The sequence below is a fragment of the Psammomys obesus genome, unplaced genomic scaffold (genome assembly GCF_907164565.1).
Source record: "Psammomys obesus unplaced genomic scaffold, mPsaObe1.curated_primary_1811, whole genome shotgun sequence".
NCBI lineage: Eukaryota > Metazoa > Chordata > Mammalia > Rodentia > Muridae > Psammomys > Psammomys obesus.
In genome coordinates, this window is record NW_026586589.1 from 6,759,453 (window position 1) to 6,775,476 (window position 16,024).

Here is a 16,024-nt window from a genome sequence, read left to right on the forward strand (position 1 = left end):
TGCTCGGAAGAGCACACAACTTAAAACTTAAGAATTATGGTCTGTGACTTCTCATTTAAGAATTTTGAATTAAGAATGACCATATTGGACTGGAGAAATGGCTCAGAGGTTAAGAGTACTGGCTGCTCTTCCAGAGGTCCTGAGTTCAATTCCCAGCAACCACATGGTGGCTCACAGTCATCTATAGTGAGATCTGGTGCCCTCTTCTGGTGTGCAGGTGTATATGTATACAGAACATTATATATATAATAAGTAAATAACTCTTAAAAAAAAAAAAAAAAGAATGACCACGGAGCTGGACACAGTGGCACACACTTATCAGCACTCTGGGAGGCAGAGGCAGGCAGACCTCTGTGAAATCGAGGCCAGCCTGGTCTACAGAACAACCAAGGCTACACAGAGTGAAAAAACTAAAACAAAACAAGAACAAAAAAAATGCTATATACTGTACAAAATGCTGCTACCAGAAAGGCCTTTACAAAGCCACTGCTGTTTAACATTCTTACAGTTATAAAACATCTTATGAATCCATCTCTTTTAGTTTATTGGCACTATATTTTGTAGCCTAAAACAGTTTACTTTCGTTAATGTTCTATAGAACCTTGAAGAAAATGTATGTTCTGCATTGTGTGGAATGTTCTTTAAAGGTCCAGTTGTATTTCATGACATTGTGAGTTCTGTTATTTCTGTCATGTTGTTCATAATGTTGCTGTTTTCTTCTGTTTCCATGCTGATTTTCTGCTTCTCTCAGTTGTTGCGAGAGGGATATTAAAATGTTCTGAATATAGTTGTGAATTTGTCTCATTCAAATCTTACCAGATTTTTTTTTATACATTTTGAAGCTCTGCTGTTTAGTGCATACAAACTTAAGATTGCTCCTTTGTCTTCTCTGTAAATTGACCCTTTTATCATCATAGTGTCCCCTCTCTGGCCATGGTGATTTTGTTTGCTATGAAGTGTTTCTAGTGGTTCCTGCTTCCTTTTAGTTAATGTTTACATGGTTCATCTTTCTCTGTTATTTTACTTCTAAGCTACCTCTATTATTACTTGAGTTTCAGGAAACATATGTTTAAGCCATGCCTTATTTATTTATTTAGTTTGTTAGTTATTTAGTTAGTTTTGAGCCTTAGTCATGATTGAGGGGGTCTCCTGTAGCCAGGATGGCCTTGAACTTAGCATGCAGCTCTGGTAGACTCACAGTGATCCCCTGTCTCAGCCTTCTCAGTGCTGAAATTACAGTCATACACTGCAACACCTATTTTCTTCTCTTTCTTTTTCTTTTTCTTTCTTTCTATCTTTCTTTCTTTCTTCTCTCTCTCTCTTTCTTTCTTTCATTGACTCTGTCATTTCTGTCTTTTAACTGGTAATTTTTGCCCACTTTTGTTTAATACTTTTGTTTAAGTATTAATGCAGTAAGGCTTAAATCTACCATTTTATTTCTGTTTTCTGTTTGTATCCTTTTTTCCCTACCCTTTTCTTCCTTCCCTTTTCCTGCTCTAAAAAATACAGCCTGCAGAAAGATAAACGTCTGTCCTTCTGCTTGCTCACTTTTTCTGTCTTCGATGAGTTTTTTGAACATTTTTAAGGCTGTATGTATTTCCTTTCTTATGACTATTTTAGGTAAGATACGTATATATCTGACTCCCAGTCTCCTGGTATAGATATCAGCAATTGAGCACAATGTAGAAACCTTCTCTCATGTTAAAGTTTCTTTTGCAGGGTTTTTCCTTTACTTTTATTCCGTATGGTGTTTTGCCTGTGTGTCTGCTGTGCAGCGTATGTGTGAAGTGTCTAGGGAGGCTGGATGAGGCTAGGGCATCCTCTGGGACTGGAGTTTGTGAGCTGCCATGTTGATGCTGGGACTCAAACCTCAGTCCTCTGGAAGAGCTGCCATTAATCTTAGCCACAAAGCACATCTCTCAACCCCTTTAAGTTCCTTGTAAAAGTCTGCATAAATGTCTTTTTATTACCCACACTCTATTGGTAGCTGTCTGTGTGCAGAATTCTGAATTGACATTTAACTTTGTGACTTTGAAGACATTACTCCATTATTGTCCAATTTCTTTTCTTTCTTTCTTTTTTCTTTTAAAGATTTATTTATTTATTATGTATACAGTGTTCTACCTTGCTCGCCAGAAGAGGGCACCAGATTTCCCCATACATGGTTGTGAGCCGCCTTTGGTTGCTGGGAATTGAATTCAGGACTTTTGGAAGAGCAGCCAGTGCTCTTAATCTCTGAGCCATCTCTCCAGCCCTTGTCCAGTTTCTTTAATGGCATGCTAGCTCTTTGTTAATGGTGTATGACTGGTTTTTATTTCAGAAATGTTTTGTTTTGTTTTGTTTTGGTGTTGTTAGTTTTGGTTTTTGGTTTTTTGAGATAGGGTTTCTCTGTGTAGCCTTCGCTATCCTGGAACTCTCTCTGTAGACCAAGCTGGCCTTAAAATCACAGAGCTCCAACTGCCTCTGCCTCTCAACTTCTAGGATCAAAGGTGTGTGCCACCATTTCCCTGGCTCTTTTAAATAGTTTTCACTGCAGAAGTCTGTAAGCTAGCCTAGAGCTTGATTTATAGCTCAGGCTGGTCTGGAACTCCTGATCCTATTTGCCTCAGCCTTTCTAGATTATTCAGAATCTTTTATCACTGATGCTAGATTTGTGATAATGTTTTGTTGTTGTTGTTTTTGAGACAGGGTCTTATGAAACCCAGGCTGGCCTCTCTGGTCTCTAACTCACTGAAAAACCAGGACCTTGAATTCCTGATCTTCATGCTTCCATCTCCCAAGTGCTGGGGTTATAGCCATGTTTCTCCATACCCAAGGGAACCCAAGGCTTTGTGAATGCTAGACAGCACTCTACCAGCTGAGCTACAACCCTAGTCTCCTGTTGTACCTTTTTGTGGGTTTTACATTCACCCATTAGGCAATCCTACAGAACCACCCTTTTAATTTAAAGTTATGTCCTGTGATTAATTGTGTTTGTTTGTTTCATTATTTTGCAATGCTCTATTTTATACCCCTAAATTTTTGCATTTCTTTCTTTCCCTTTCTTTCTTTCTTCCTTCCTTCCTTCCTTCCTTTCTTTCTTTCTTTCTTTCTTTCTTTCTTTCTTTCTTTCTCTCTCTCTCTCTCTCTCTCTCTCTCTTTTTCTCTTTCTTTTCTTTTCTTTTTTTTGGTTTTTTAATACAGCGTTTCCCTGTATAGCGTTGGCTGTCTTGGGACTCACTTTGTAGACCACACTGTCCTTGAACTCACAAAGATCTGCCTGTTTTTGCCTCCCCCCATGCTGGAATTACAGGCATGCGACACTGTGCCCAGCTTGCATTTCTTTTTTATTCTTTAAGGTGAATTATATTTCTTTAATGTTTTCTTCTGTTGCACAATATGTCTCCTAAGTGTTTCTGTATATTTTGGTCTATATTTCAAGGAAGGTTTTCTGCAGATGTTGGGGTTATTCTTGATTGTCCACTTATAACATATAAGTAAGGCACTAAAGAGTTGATAGGCTGTGAAGAAAAAATTCCAGTGGTTTCAGGTGATGAGAGTCTCGCCTGTTGCTGTCTTGTACTTGCCTGGTTGTTGGTGTTACAGAGCAAGACAAGTAAGGGATACAGTCTCACAATCCAACATATAGACTTTCGGTTCTTGCTAAGTACCTGTGTCTTGTTCTGTTCCTCTAGAGAACAGTTTGGACTCCAAAAGGTCCCTAGTTTGACCCTTAGAATACTGGTTGTGTGTGTCCTCCCACACTCTTAACTCCTGCAGACTCTCAGATCACCCCTCTATCTGTCCTTGCCTTATTCCTGCTTTGCACTCTTCCTGTGCCATCAGATGCTGTTTCTTCCAGGTTTCATACATCCAGTTTCTTTCAGTGTCTGTCCACACGCTCTCTGGTATATTTGAAAATCTTCTGTCTGTGAGTCATTTATCATCCTTTCTTCTTTTGATCTTTGTGACTTGTGGTTTGTATTTACAGATGACTTCTAGCTTTATCCTAGATGGAACCTCTGCTTTTTTTATTCTCTAGTTGATCTGTGTTGATTCATGGTAAAAGAAGGAAAGTAGATAGCTTTAAAAAATAATTTTGGTGGGAGGGAAGGAGGGAGGGGCTTATGGGGGGATACAAAGTGAATAAAGTGTAACTAATAAAAGTTAAAAAAAAATAATTTTGAGGCTGGAGAAATAGCTCAGAGGTTAAGAGCACTGGCTGCCCTTCCAGAGATCATGAGTTCAATTTCCAGATGGTGGCTGGAAACATCTAAAATGAAATCTGGTGCCCTCTTCTGTCATGCAGGTGTACATGCAAACACACACTGTATACATAATAAATAAATACATCTTAAAATAATAATAATAATAATAATAATTTTGGAGTCCAGAAAGATGATTTAGTAGGTAAAAAGTATTCCCTGTGCAAACCTGACAACTTTGGTTTGATCCTTGAAGCTCGTATGAATACCTCCAAATGGGCATCATGGTACACATACTGTGTGCAGACACACAAACACATACACAAGCAAGATGAATGTAAATTTTTTTTGAATGTAAATTTTAAAAATATTGTGTATATGATGTGTGTATGGACGTGTCCATGTCATGGTGCAGGCTTAGAAGTCAGAAGACAGCTCTGTGGAGTCAGTTCTTCCAGTTTTATGTGGTTTCATGGATCAGACTGAGTTGTTAGGCTTGTATGCCAAGTGCTTTTACTAGATGACCTGTCGGACTAGCTCAAAAAAAGTGTTTATGTACATGTGGGGAGCACGTGCTATGGTGTACGTGTGGAGACGGGGATTGGTTTCACTCCTGCTATGCCTCATCTCTCAACTTCATTTGGTTATGGTTTTCCTCTAGAAGGGCCAAGGCTGAAATTACTGAGAAATACTAAATTTTGATCTTTTTCTTCCCCAAGGTTCTCTTAGAGCAAGATATATTTCATAGATCCTTGGTGGCTTGTTGTTTGGAAATTGTGCTCTTTGCCTATAGCTCACCCCGTACTTTCCCTTGGATTATTGAAGTTCTTGATTTGCAACCATTTTATTTTTATAAGGTAAGGTGATTGCAAAGTCCTACTATGGTATGTATTCCTCACATAAACATATTTATCTTAATGTTGAAGAAACATAGTTGCCATGTTTAGAAAGTACTTCTGGAGGTATTCTGATAATAAGTATTCCTTTTAGGGTGTAAGCAAAGACAAAGGAAAGGGGGAATATATTGAGCCAATTTTATAGTTTGAGTTCTTTTTCAAATCACTGACTTGCAAATGTGACCTGGTACTCAGTGTTTAACTTCAAGTGTTCACTTGTCCTAGGCTTGCTTCCTTTAGCACAGACCCAGATACTACTGTGGATCTGAAAGTTGATTATTCCAGAACCTCTAGGCCCTCTCCCTGTTCTGTAGTCATGAACTAGCCAGTATTTTTCTTAGAGAAGAAACCTACCATTATTTCCAGATAATTCATTCTGTTCTTTTGATATATCGGAAAGTGGAAGTAGATTAAAAAGAAACTAGACTGGAAGTTAGGACTGAGTTCCTACCACTTTTGGACTATTCACCAGCCTATACCCATTGGCTCTATTTTTATCAGTTAAAAAGGAAGACATGAGGACTATAGGCATGCCTGTGGTTCCAACACTCAGGAGATGGACATATCTGAAATATGTGATAAAGTTTTTTCTCTATTTTTTTATGTGTCTCTATGTATGGTATATATGAATACATGTATGCATGTACCTATGGAGAAGTACATGTAGAACCCAAAGTTGATTTTGGGGATCTTCCTCACCTGTCCTCTTGCCATATTCTTTTGAGGGAGGATCTCTAAATGGAACCCAGATCCTCCAATATAGCCAGTCTTGATAGCCAGCTTTCTCCAGGGATCCCTGTCTCTGCTTTCCAAGGCTGGAGTCACAGGCAGGCTACCACACCCACCAGCATTTATTCGAGTTCTGGGGATCTGAACTCCAGTCCCCTTGCTTGTGGAGAAAATGCTTGTAACTGTTGTGCCAGCCCTGTCGTTGGTGCTATTTTAAAGATGTTCAATTGATAGTACTTGGAAGCCTGCTCTTTTCTGGAGGGAGACAGAGGGGCAGTGGCTCTGGGGGAATAAGGAGGTGGAGGCGGTAATGGAGGGAGGGAAGGTTGCAGTTAAAATATGTTTTATGAGAGAAAAAGAAAGAAAAAGGATAAAAAGACTTAAAAGCACTTTGTGTTTTAATTTATAACATATGCAGATTCTAGCAGCCCACAGAATTATGGCTCCAGTGTGGGTTCTGTGTGACAGTAAAGCTAGAGTCATTCATGTTTGTAAGCCCAGACCAGTGATTGCTTGTTAGTCAAACCTCACTGCTGTTTCAACTTTCTTCTCTCTAGGTTATTGAGGTGGTGATCCGCTCAGAGGAGGGGCTTTCCAGAGACATGGTGAAACACCTGAACAGCATTGAAGAGCAGATTTTGGAGAGTTTAGCTTGGAGTAATGATTCTGCACTGTGGGAAGCTCTCCATGCTTCTGCAAACAAAGTTCCTTCCTGTGAAGAAGTAAGTCAGAGCTGGGCGAGCATAATTTGTTTTTTGGTTTTTGAGAGAGGATTTCTCGGTGTAGCCTTGGCTGTTAAGAATGATGCTCTTGGGGCCTGGAGAGATGGCTCAGTGGTTAAGAACACCATCTGCTCTTTCAAAGGACCCAGGTTCAATTCCCAGCAACCACATGGCAGCTCACAACTGTCTGTAACACCAATTCCGGGGGATCTGACACCTTCACACTAATGTACATAAAAATAAAAATAAAAAAAAAAAGAAATAAAATAAAAAAAAAGAACAAGATGTTTAAAAAAAAAAAAAAAAGAAAAAAAAGAATGATGCTCTTAAGTTCAAACCAGATGTGTCCTAGCACTGAGAAGGGGAAATGAACCCAAAAACTATTTGCAGTTGATACCTGCTGGCAAAGGGTAAATCAGTTTTTTTAATGCTGTCTCACTGGGTATGTCAACTACATTTCAGGCCAGGCCCCACGCCCGCCAGTAGTTGGTTAACACTGAACAAACTTAGTGGTGTTTTATAGACTGTTGGTTTCACTTTACTTTGTTTTACTTGTCTTTCACTTGTTTGTGTTCATTTTTATTTGTGTGTGTGTGTGTGTGTGTGTTGTTTGTTTTAAAGAGAGAATGAACTTTGGGTGGGAAGATGCAAAGGATCTGAGAAGGGTTGGGAGAAAGGAAAAACTGGATCAAAATGTATGAAAAAATTTTTCAACAAAAGAAGAATGCTGCTGCTATGAACATTCATACATGAGGCCTATGGGCATATTTCAGTTTTTCTTGGCTATCTGTCCTCATGGTATTTTATCTATGCTTGGAATTGCTGGGTCACATTGTAACTGTTGGAGCTTTGAAAAACGTTATGTTTTTTGTGAAGGAGTAAAAAGAAAGTAAAATAAACTAAGGTTTCTTTTTCTCATAAGTTTCAATCACTGGGTTCATCTCTGTAAAATGAAGTGTTTTTTGCTTTTTTTTTTTTTTTTTTCTGTAGGTTATATTCCCAAATAATTTTGAAATAGGAAATGGAGGAAATGTACAGGGGCATCTCCCCATGATGCCAATGTCTCCAATAATACATCCAAGAGTTAAGGAAGTTCGCACTGACAGTGGGAGTCTTCGAAAGGGTAGGTATAATATTGATGGAATACTGAGGGGAAAGACAAAGACCTTTTTGTTTTTTAAAAGAAAATTTGAACTTCATAGTATAGTAAAACATGTAATTTAAAAAAAATTTTTTAAAGATGTATTTTTTATTATGTATTTATTATTTATACAGTATACAGTAGTCTGTGCTGATGTGCCTACACATCAGAAGAGGGCACCAGATCTCATTATAAATGGCTGTGAGCCACCATGTGGTTGCTGGGAATTGAACTCAGGACCTCTGGAAGAGCAGCCAGTGCTCTTAACCTCTGAGCCATCTCTCCAGCCCAACATGTTATTTCTTTATCAAGATTTGATGAGCTCAGTGCTACCTCTATGTGGCCTGTTACTTTCTTCATATAAAAAGCACTTCTGGGCTGGGCCTGGTAGCAAATGCCTTTAATCCCAGCATTCTAGAGGCAGAGGCAGGCAGATTTCTCTGAGTTGGAGGCCAGCCTGGTCTACGTAGTGACTTCCAGGCCAGCCAGGGAAAAAGAAAGACCCTGTCTGAGAGGGGAGGGCAGGGGGGAAGGAGAGAAGAGAAAAGAGAAGGTAAATCTCACTACATTTCAGGCCCGGCCCCACGCCCAGCAGTAGCTGGCCAACACCAAGCAAACTTAGTGGTGTTTCGTAGACTGTTGGTTTCACTTTACTTTGTCTTACTCGTCTTTCACTTGTTCATTCACTTTATGTTCATCTTTATTTGCATGTGTGTGTGTGTTTAAGTGTAAGATTGCTCAGTGCATAGTGGTCCTGACAGCTGAGTGTGATTCGCCAGGACCACATGCTGGAGGGAGAGGACCACCTCCCTCAGGTTGTTCTCTGGCCTTTACTTGTGCACCATCACTTGCCGTTCTCCTTCTCACTAAATAAATTAAAATACAATTAAAAATTAATCTCTACTACTGAGCTACATCTCCTAAAAGACTTATCTATACTCTTAAAATTATACATTTTAAGCCTTAATAATGAATACAATCTCGTTTTTCTTGTGACATACCAACTGACACACTCATCTTTTGCATATGAAACTTTTGAATTTTTTTTTGTTTTATTTTTGAGATAGCTTTTCTATGTATCCCAGGCTGGCCTCAGACTTATGATCCTCTGTCTTCAGCCTTCTGAGTGCTAGGAAAGTGTGTGCTTTGCATTTTCAAATTTTTAAAATAGTTAAAACCTTTGCTGTTAATTTGTTACTTTACAAATACCAGAAAAACTATGGTAGACATTCAGTTTAATGAATATACTAATAGCTGGGCCATACACACTTTAAAAATTGACAATTTGCCAGGGCAAAAAAAAAAAAAAGCCCTTTTAGGAGAGGGGGAATGGGGGAAGAAGGAAGGGAGGGTGGGACCAGGAGGAGAGGGGTGCGGAGGCTAAGATCGGTATGTAAAATGAATAAGTTAATAATTAATTTAAAAAGATGCCCTGTTAACAATGACATAAGGCAGCAAGCATCATCTAAGTTACTCCATGTAAGTTTTTATTTTGTTATAGGGTGCTGGGGATCAAGGTCAGACCCTGAAGCCATGCTAAGCAAGTGCTCTCTTAAGGAAAGGTATCTCAGGGAGTCTGCAGATAACGTCATGGCTGGTATCAAGTCTCTCCTTGAGCCACCACCTTTGAGCATCCCTGTTGGGCATCCTTACACTCAAGTCATGCAAGTAGACTCTTGTAGAAGTCTGGGAGCTACAAGGATCACTTGTTTGCTGGGCACTAAAGAAGTCCTAGCTGCTTTTATGGCATCCAGAATCAGTGAAAGATTCCATGTAGGCACAGCCGCTTCCCCAACCATCTCATTGATACACATCACTGCCGGACTAATGTTTATTATATATGTTTTAAAAGTAGATTGACTAATCACCTACTAAAAGTAAAAATAGGTACAAAGATGCCCTCACTTGAAAAGTGCATTATATATAGTGGGTACTCTAGTTCAGTGGTAGAATGTTTGCCTAATGTGCACAAAAGAACATAAAAGGAGCACATTATATACTTGTGAAATTGGTTCAGGAAAGTGGTTAAAAAAAAAGGGGACAATAATGTAGGATTGAATGTAGCATGAAAATTTGTAACTTGAGCTGGTTATGATGGTGCGTGATTTCATCCCAGCACTCAGGAGACAGAGGAAGGTAGATCTCTCTGAGTTCAAAGTGAGACTGGTGTGGTCTACATAGTGAGTTCCAAGTAAAGCTAAAAGCAAAGGCAAAGCAATATCCAGAAATATGTAACTTGTCTTACAGTTATTGTAGAGGCTTACAACTAACAGTTTTCCTTGAGTCAAAAGAGGCTTTGGACTTGAACTTTTGAACAATAGATTGATGGAGAGTGTGTTGACTCTTGAAAGACAAAATCCATTTTTGTTATTATTTTACAGACTTAACATTATTAGTGGCTCTCTTAGTTAGGTTTTAAGGCTGTGATAAAATACCATCACCAAAAGCAACCTGGTGCAGAAAGTTATAGTTCCCCATCATTGTCCATCACTGAGGGAAGTCAGGGCAGGTCCTCAAATAGGGCACTTGGAATCTGCCTGTCTGTCCATCTGCAGTCCCCCTTCACCCTTTCTTTGTTAGGGTTGCAGACCTGTGTGATCATGCCTGGCTTTTTTATGTGACGATTGGGGCTCCAAATCGCCAGGATCTTATGTTTGTATGTGGACACTTTATTGACTGATCCATTTCACCAATCCATAATGTTCACTTTGGTTTTGATTGGAGGGGAAGACCTCAAATTAAGGCAAAGTGAGCTTAGCATGTATCACTTTTGTTCATGTGTTCTGATGGACCTATTAAAGCAGATTCTGTATTTACTAACTCAGAAACCACATCTACTGCCTTTACAGTGTTGGGAGTGTGGGGGTGACAAACTGTGACCCCAAGTGAGTTTTGGTTGTGCCACTTTCTTTTTGGATGTTATTTAATAGGTAATAATAGGAGATAGAAACTAATTCTTTTTATTTGTTTGTTTTTGGTTTTTGGAGACAGGGTTTCTCTATGTAACAGCCCTGACAGTCCTGGACTCACTTTGTAGGCCAGGCTGGCCTAGAACTCACAGAGGTCCGTCTACCTCTGTCTCCCAAGTGCTGGGATTTAAAGGTGTGCACCACCACCGCCCAGCTTCTCCCTCATTAATAGGTTGCTCTATTGCTATGTACAGACCTTCAGGAATGCGGAAAGATAAGCTGTCACAACTCTTACACTCTGCTATATTGCCTTATGTATCTGTTTTGCTAGACTTGATACACCGTGAGGGTGGAAACCATTTTGTTTACTTCTAGATCCCAAGTGCTTTGCATAGGAACAAGTAAACCTGATTTATTGTTTTGGAATACATTTTAAACTCCTTTATTTTTCTGTTTACTAGATATGCAGCCCTTGTCTCCGATTTCTGTCCATGAACGGTACAGCTCTCCTGCTGCAGGAAGTGCTAAGAGAAGACTTTTTGGAGATGACCCACCAAAGGAAGTATTTACGGACAAGATTATGGCAGAAGGAACAAAACTGAAAATTGCTCCTTTGAGTGTTACTGCTGAAAGCTTAGCAATTTCCCCTGGGCAAGCCCTTCTGACAATGGCCACAACCACAGTAACAGGGACAACAGGACGGAAAGTTACAGTTCCTTTACATGGTAACATCTTCATCTCTGCTGTATATTTTTCAGTTGGATGAAAATTTAAGAAATGTCTTATTATTAACTTGGATCACATGATTTAACTTAGTATTCTTTTTTAAAGTTGATTTTTATTTTATGTGTGTAAGAGTTTTGCCAGCATACATGTCTACATACCATGTGCTTGCCGGATGCCCGTAGAGGCCAGAAGAGGACAACAGGCTCCCTGGGAACTGCAGTGCAGGTGGTGTGAGTCACCATGTGAGTCGCAGGAGCTGAGCCTTGTGTGCACTGCAGGAGCAGCCAGTGCTCTTAAATCATGGAGCCATCTCTCCAGCCCAGCATTTTATTCTTAAACCTGAGTTCTTTTCTTTTAACTGACCCTGTGTTTTAGTGCAGTTTAAAATTCACAGCAAAACCGAGAGGAAGGTAGAGGTACTTCTCATACACCTCCTGTCGTGATCCCTGCTCTCTCCCCAAGCCTCTGAAAGCATCGACATCTTACACTAGGCTGGCATATTTGTAGGTCAGTGAGCCTACACTGACTCATCACCACCCAAAGCCCACAGCTTACATTAAGGTTCACTCTTAGTATCTTACGTTTTGTGCTTTTGACTATGTGATTGACATGTTTCTGCCTTCCTAGTGCCATATGTTGTGGTCTTACTGCCCTGAGGTATCCAGTCCTCCACCCCTTTTTGTTTTGAACCTATCCTATTTTTCAAATTTACACATTTACACATTTACAAACAGTGTTCTGCCTGCAGGCCAGAAGGGGGAACCAGATCTCATTATAGATAGTTGAGCCACTATGTGGTTTCTGGGAATTGAACTCCAGACCTTTGGAAGAGCAGTCAGTGCTCTTAACCTCTGAGTCATCTCTCTCTAGCCCCAGGATTTGCTTTTTTTTTTTTTTTTTTAATAAATCTGTATTAAGGGAGAATTTCGTTTTACTTAAAAACATCTTAAGTGCTCAAAAGAGTAAAATTTGCTTTTTAAAATATTAAAGAATGGCTAAGTAGATAGCTCATTAGCTAAAGGATCTTGCCTACAAACCTGACAAACCCAAGTTCAGTCCCTAGAACCTACATGGTAGAAGGAGAGCTGACTCTGCCGGTTGTCCTCTGACCTCTGAACTCACATCATGGCACATGTACACACTCCTCCCACAAATAAAGTAACTCGATGTTTTTAAAAGTTTTAAGTGACACATAAAAACACTACAGTCACATACAAAACAGAAGACAAGGTTTTTGTTGTCTGTTTATTGTTTTGAGACAGGGAATCTATATATTGCCGGCTTTAACTCACCATATAGCCTAGGCTGGCCGCAAATTTACAGCAATTCTCCTGCCTTAGACTCTGAAGGTTTATAGACATGAATCGTTATACCTTCCTACTCAAATTTTGTCTTTTAAAATAGAACTTAGCATAAAAATATCAAATGAACCATGATCTTGTTTTGGAAAAAAAACTTCATTTGCAGCATATAGTTACTGTGTTATAGCTGCATTCTTTTCTAACACATCTGTGTGCTTTTTCATACACATACATACATACATACATACACACACACACACACACACACACACACACACACACACACATATATATATATATATATATATATATATATATATATGTTGACAAGTTTACTGTGAACATACAGCTTGTATCTCAAACTGCGAATGTTTGCTTGTGCATTCAGGTGTTGCCAATGATGCTGGAGAGATCACACTGGTTCCTATTTCCATGAACACAACTCAGGAGTCCAGAGCTGAGAGCCCTGTATCACTGACTGCTGAGTCACTGATGGGTGCTTCTCCAAAACAGCCCCATCTGACCAAAGCACAAGGTGCTCATCTGACTGGAACAGGCAAACCGAAGAGAGCTGGGTCCTTGGCGCTATTTTATAGGAAGGTATGTGTTTCCATAGCATCTGAAAAGAGTTAACTCAAGAAAGACTGGATACACAGCAGTGTTGGCCTCTCTTTTTATTCCTTTTTTGTTTTTTTTTTTTTTTAAATACACGTAGCATAAAATTTGCTACTTTAATTTTTAGGCATATAGTTTGGTGGTAGATATGCTCACATTGTTGTGTGACCTTTGCCATTGTCCACTTTCAGATCTTTTCCATCTTCCCCTCCTGAAACTCTATACTCATTAAAGAGGCAGCCACCATTTTTCCCTGCTCCCAGCCTCGATGCTGTTTTCTGTGTTTATGAATTTGGCTACCTATTTGAAAAGGTGCCATATTTGAGTGAAGTCATACCTTAGTTTGTCTTTTGTTGACTGGCTTACTTCTTTGAGCACACCTTCCATATTCATCTGTGTGATAGCATTTGTGGGAATTTCCTCTCATTTTAAAGTTGAATGATATATATATATATATATATATATATATATATATATATATATATATATGCCACATTTTGTTTATCTGTTCATTTGTTGGATGTTTGGGTGGTTAGAGCTTTTTCATATTATGAGTAGAGCTTCTGTGAACAGTGTCACTGTTTGAGTCTCTGCTTACAGTTTGAGTATATTCCTAGAAGTGGGATAGTAATTCAGCATGTGCTGGAGAGATGGCTCAGAGGTTAAGAGCACTGAGTGCTCTTCCTAGAGGTCCTGAGTTCAATTCCCAGCAACCACATAGTGGCTCATAACCACTATAATGAAATTTGGCTCTCTCTTCTGGTGTGCAGGTGTACATACAGACAGAACACTGTATACATAATAAATAAAACCTAAAGAAAGTAATTCAGTATGTAATATATCAGGGGTGGGGCCAGCGGACAACCTTGGCTGCCATTCTTTATGGGCCATCTGTCTCCACCTCCCCAGCACTAGAATTACAAGTGCATACCCACCATATCGTGTTTTTCTGAGTCAGCGCTGGGCCTTGAACTCCATCCACATGCTAGTGCAGCAAGCACTTTAGTGACTGAGCTGTTGTGTCTGTGCAGGCAGCTCCCTTTCCATTTTCTGCAGTGGCTGCACCACTACATTCTTACTCTCAGTGCACATGCTGTCTTTATCAAGTTATTTCCGGAGGTCTTTCTGGGGGACGGGAGGGAATACAAGAACTTACTGAAGTGGAGTGAAACATAGTGAAAGCCAGAAAGAAAGGGGAAACTAAGACCTCCCCTCAAGCCCTTTCTAGACATTGAAGTGAGAAAGACGCTGTAGTGAGAAAGCCATGCTCATCCTCCCGCTGTTGCACTTTCTCAGTGGTGTCACTGTCTTCACCTCCAAGGTGATGGTGGTCTTACCAATTAGTTTTCCCAAAGATCTGCACTGTCAGTGGGCGCAGCGGTCCTCACAGAAGAGCAGCAGTGGAAGTCACCATTTTCTTTTCTTTTTTTTTTAGATCCAAGGTATCTCATAAGTATTAATTCACCCTAGTAGTTGGGATTTTCCTCTCTCTTGCTGGGGCACTGAGGACTGCAGCAGGGTGTTGTATATTTATTTTTTACACTTATTTATATTTGTGTGCACTGTATTTGTACAGTGCCCCAGAGGCCAGAAAGGGGGCCTCTGTTGTTGGTGGAGTTGCAGCCCTGTTGTTATTAGCTACCATTTGGTGCTGGGATTTGAACTCCAGTCTTTTGGAAGAGCAGCCAGTGCTCCTAACCACTAAGCCTCTCTGGCTTGGGTTTTGGTTTTTCTATGCTCATTAATATTAAGTGTGGCTTATTGTCAGTCTACATATCTTTTCATAAATGTCTATTTGGGTTCTTTGCCTACTTTTGTTTTTCGAGACAGGGTTTCTCTTTGTAGCCTTGGCTGTCTTGGAACTCACTCTGTAGATCAGGCTGGCCTCAAACTCAGAGATCCATCTGCCTCTGCCTCCCCAGTGCTGGTATTAAAGGCCTGCACCACCACTGCCTGGCTTCTTTGCCTCCTTTTACTTGAATTTTTGTGATTGTTACAGGTGTCCATTATCCTGGATGTCCTGATTAGATTTATGATTTTCAGACATTTTCTGCCTCTGCAGCAGTCATCTTCACTCTATTGGCTTTGATGCATAAACATTCCTAATTTTGACAAAAGTATTTTTTTCTCTTGAATATGTGCATATATGTATGCGCAGGTGTGCATGGAAGCCAGAAGTCAATGTTGGATGTTGTTGAGTCACTCCCTACCTCATTTTACAGATACATTTATTTAGGGATGGACAAATGGCTCAGTAGTTAAGAGTCATTCTGACTGCTCTTCCAGAAGACCCAGGTTCAATTCCCAGTATCCAGGCAGTGGCTCACAAACTGTCTGTAATTACAGTCCCAGGTACCCTGACACCTTTGTCTGGCCTAAGACACTAGGCTGCTCTAAATCATGGAGCCATCTCTTCAACCCCAGCAAACTTTTTTTTTTTTAATAGTTTTGCTTCCTGAGTCTTTTTCAGGCTCAGAAAAGTGCAGGTCTTTACTACCTTGCATATTATACATTCTAGCAATTTTACTCCAACCCAAAGAGAACACCCAGGAACTTCTGAACACTTGAAAATGTTTGAATTCATAATAATTATTATGCAGGTAAACCCTGTTTTTACTTTTTCTTATTTTACATGGTAGCATTATAGAGTAATAGGCATGATCTTTTTAAAAAACACCATAAGGCAGTTTTCCAAAGAGAATTTTGCTTTTGTTTATACTCTCTAACCACAGCAGTAAACTAATGTTATGAGATAGAAAATTTAGATCATGTTTTTTTTAAACCTTGGCCTATAAACCCAT

At 39.7% G+C, this 16,024-nt stretch overlaps 1 protein-coding gene across 2 annotated transcripts in view; it reads left to right on the forward strand.

Annotated features, from left to right (window-relative positions):
• Rbl1 (RB transcriptional corepressor like 1) overlaps positions 1 to 16,024 on the forward strand; it is a 57,311-nt gene that overhangs the window by 17,915 nt on the left and 23,372 nt on the right. For both annotated transcript variants that reach the window (XM_055602441.1, XM_055602442.1), the window contains exons 12-16: positions 4,904 to 5,041; positions 6,367 to 6,531; positions 7,522 to 7,654; positions 11,043 to 11,306; positions 12,997 to 13,208. In XM_055602441.1, the coding sequence (XP_055458416.1) occupies positions 4,904 to 5,041; positions 6,367 to 6,531; positions 7,522 to 7,654; positions 11,043 to 11,306; positions 12,997 to 13,208 (912 nt within the window). The remainder of the gene's footprint in view (positions 1 to 4,903; positions 5,042 to 6,366; positions 6,532 to 7,521; positions 7,655 to 11,042; positions 11,307 to 12,996; positions 13,209 to 16,024) is intronic.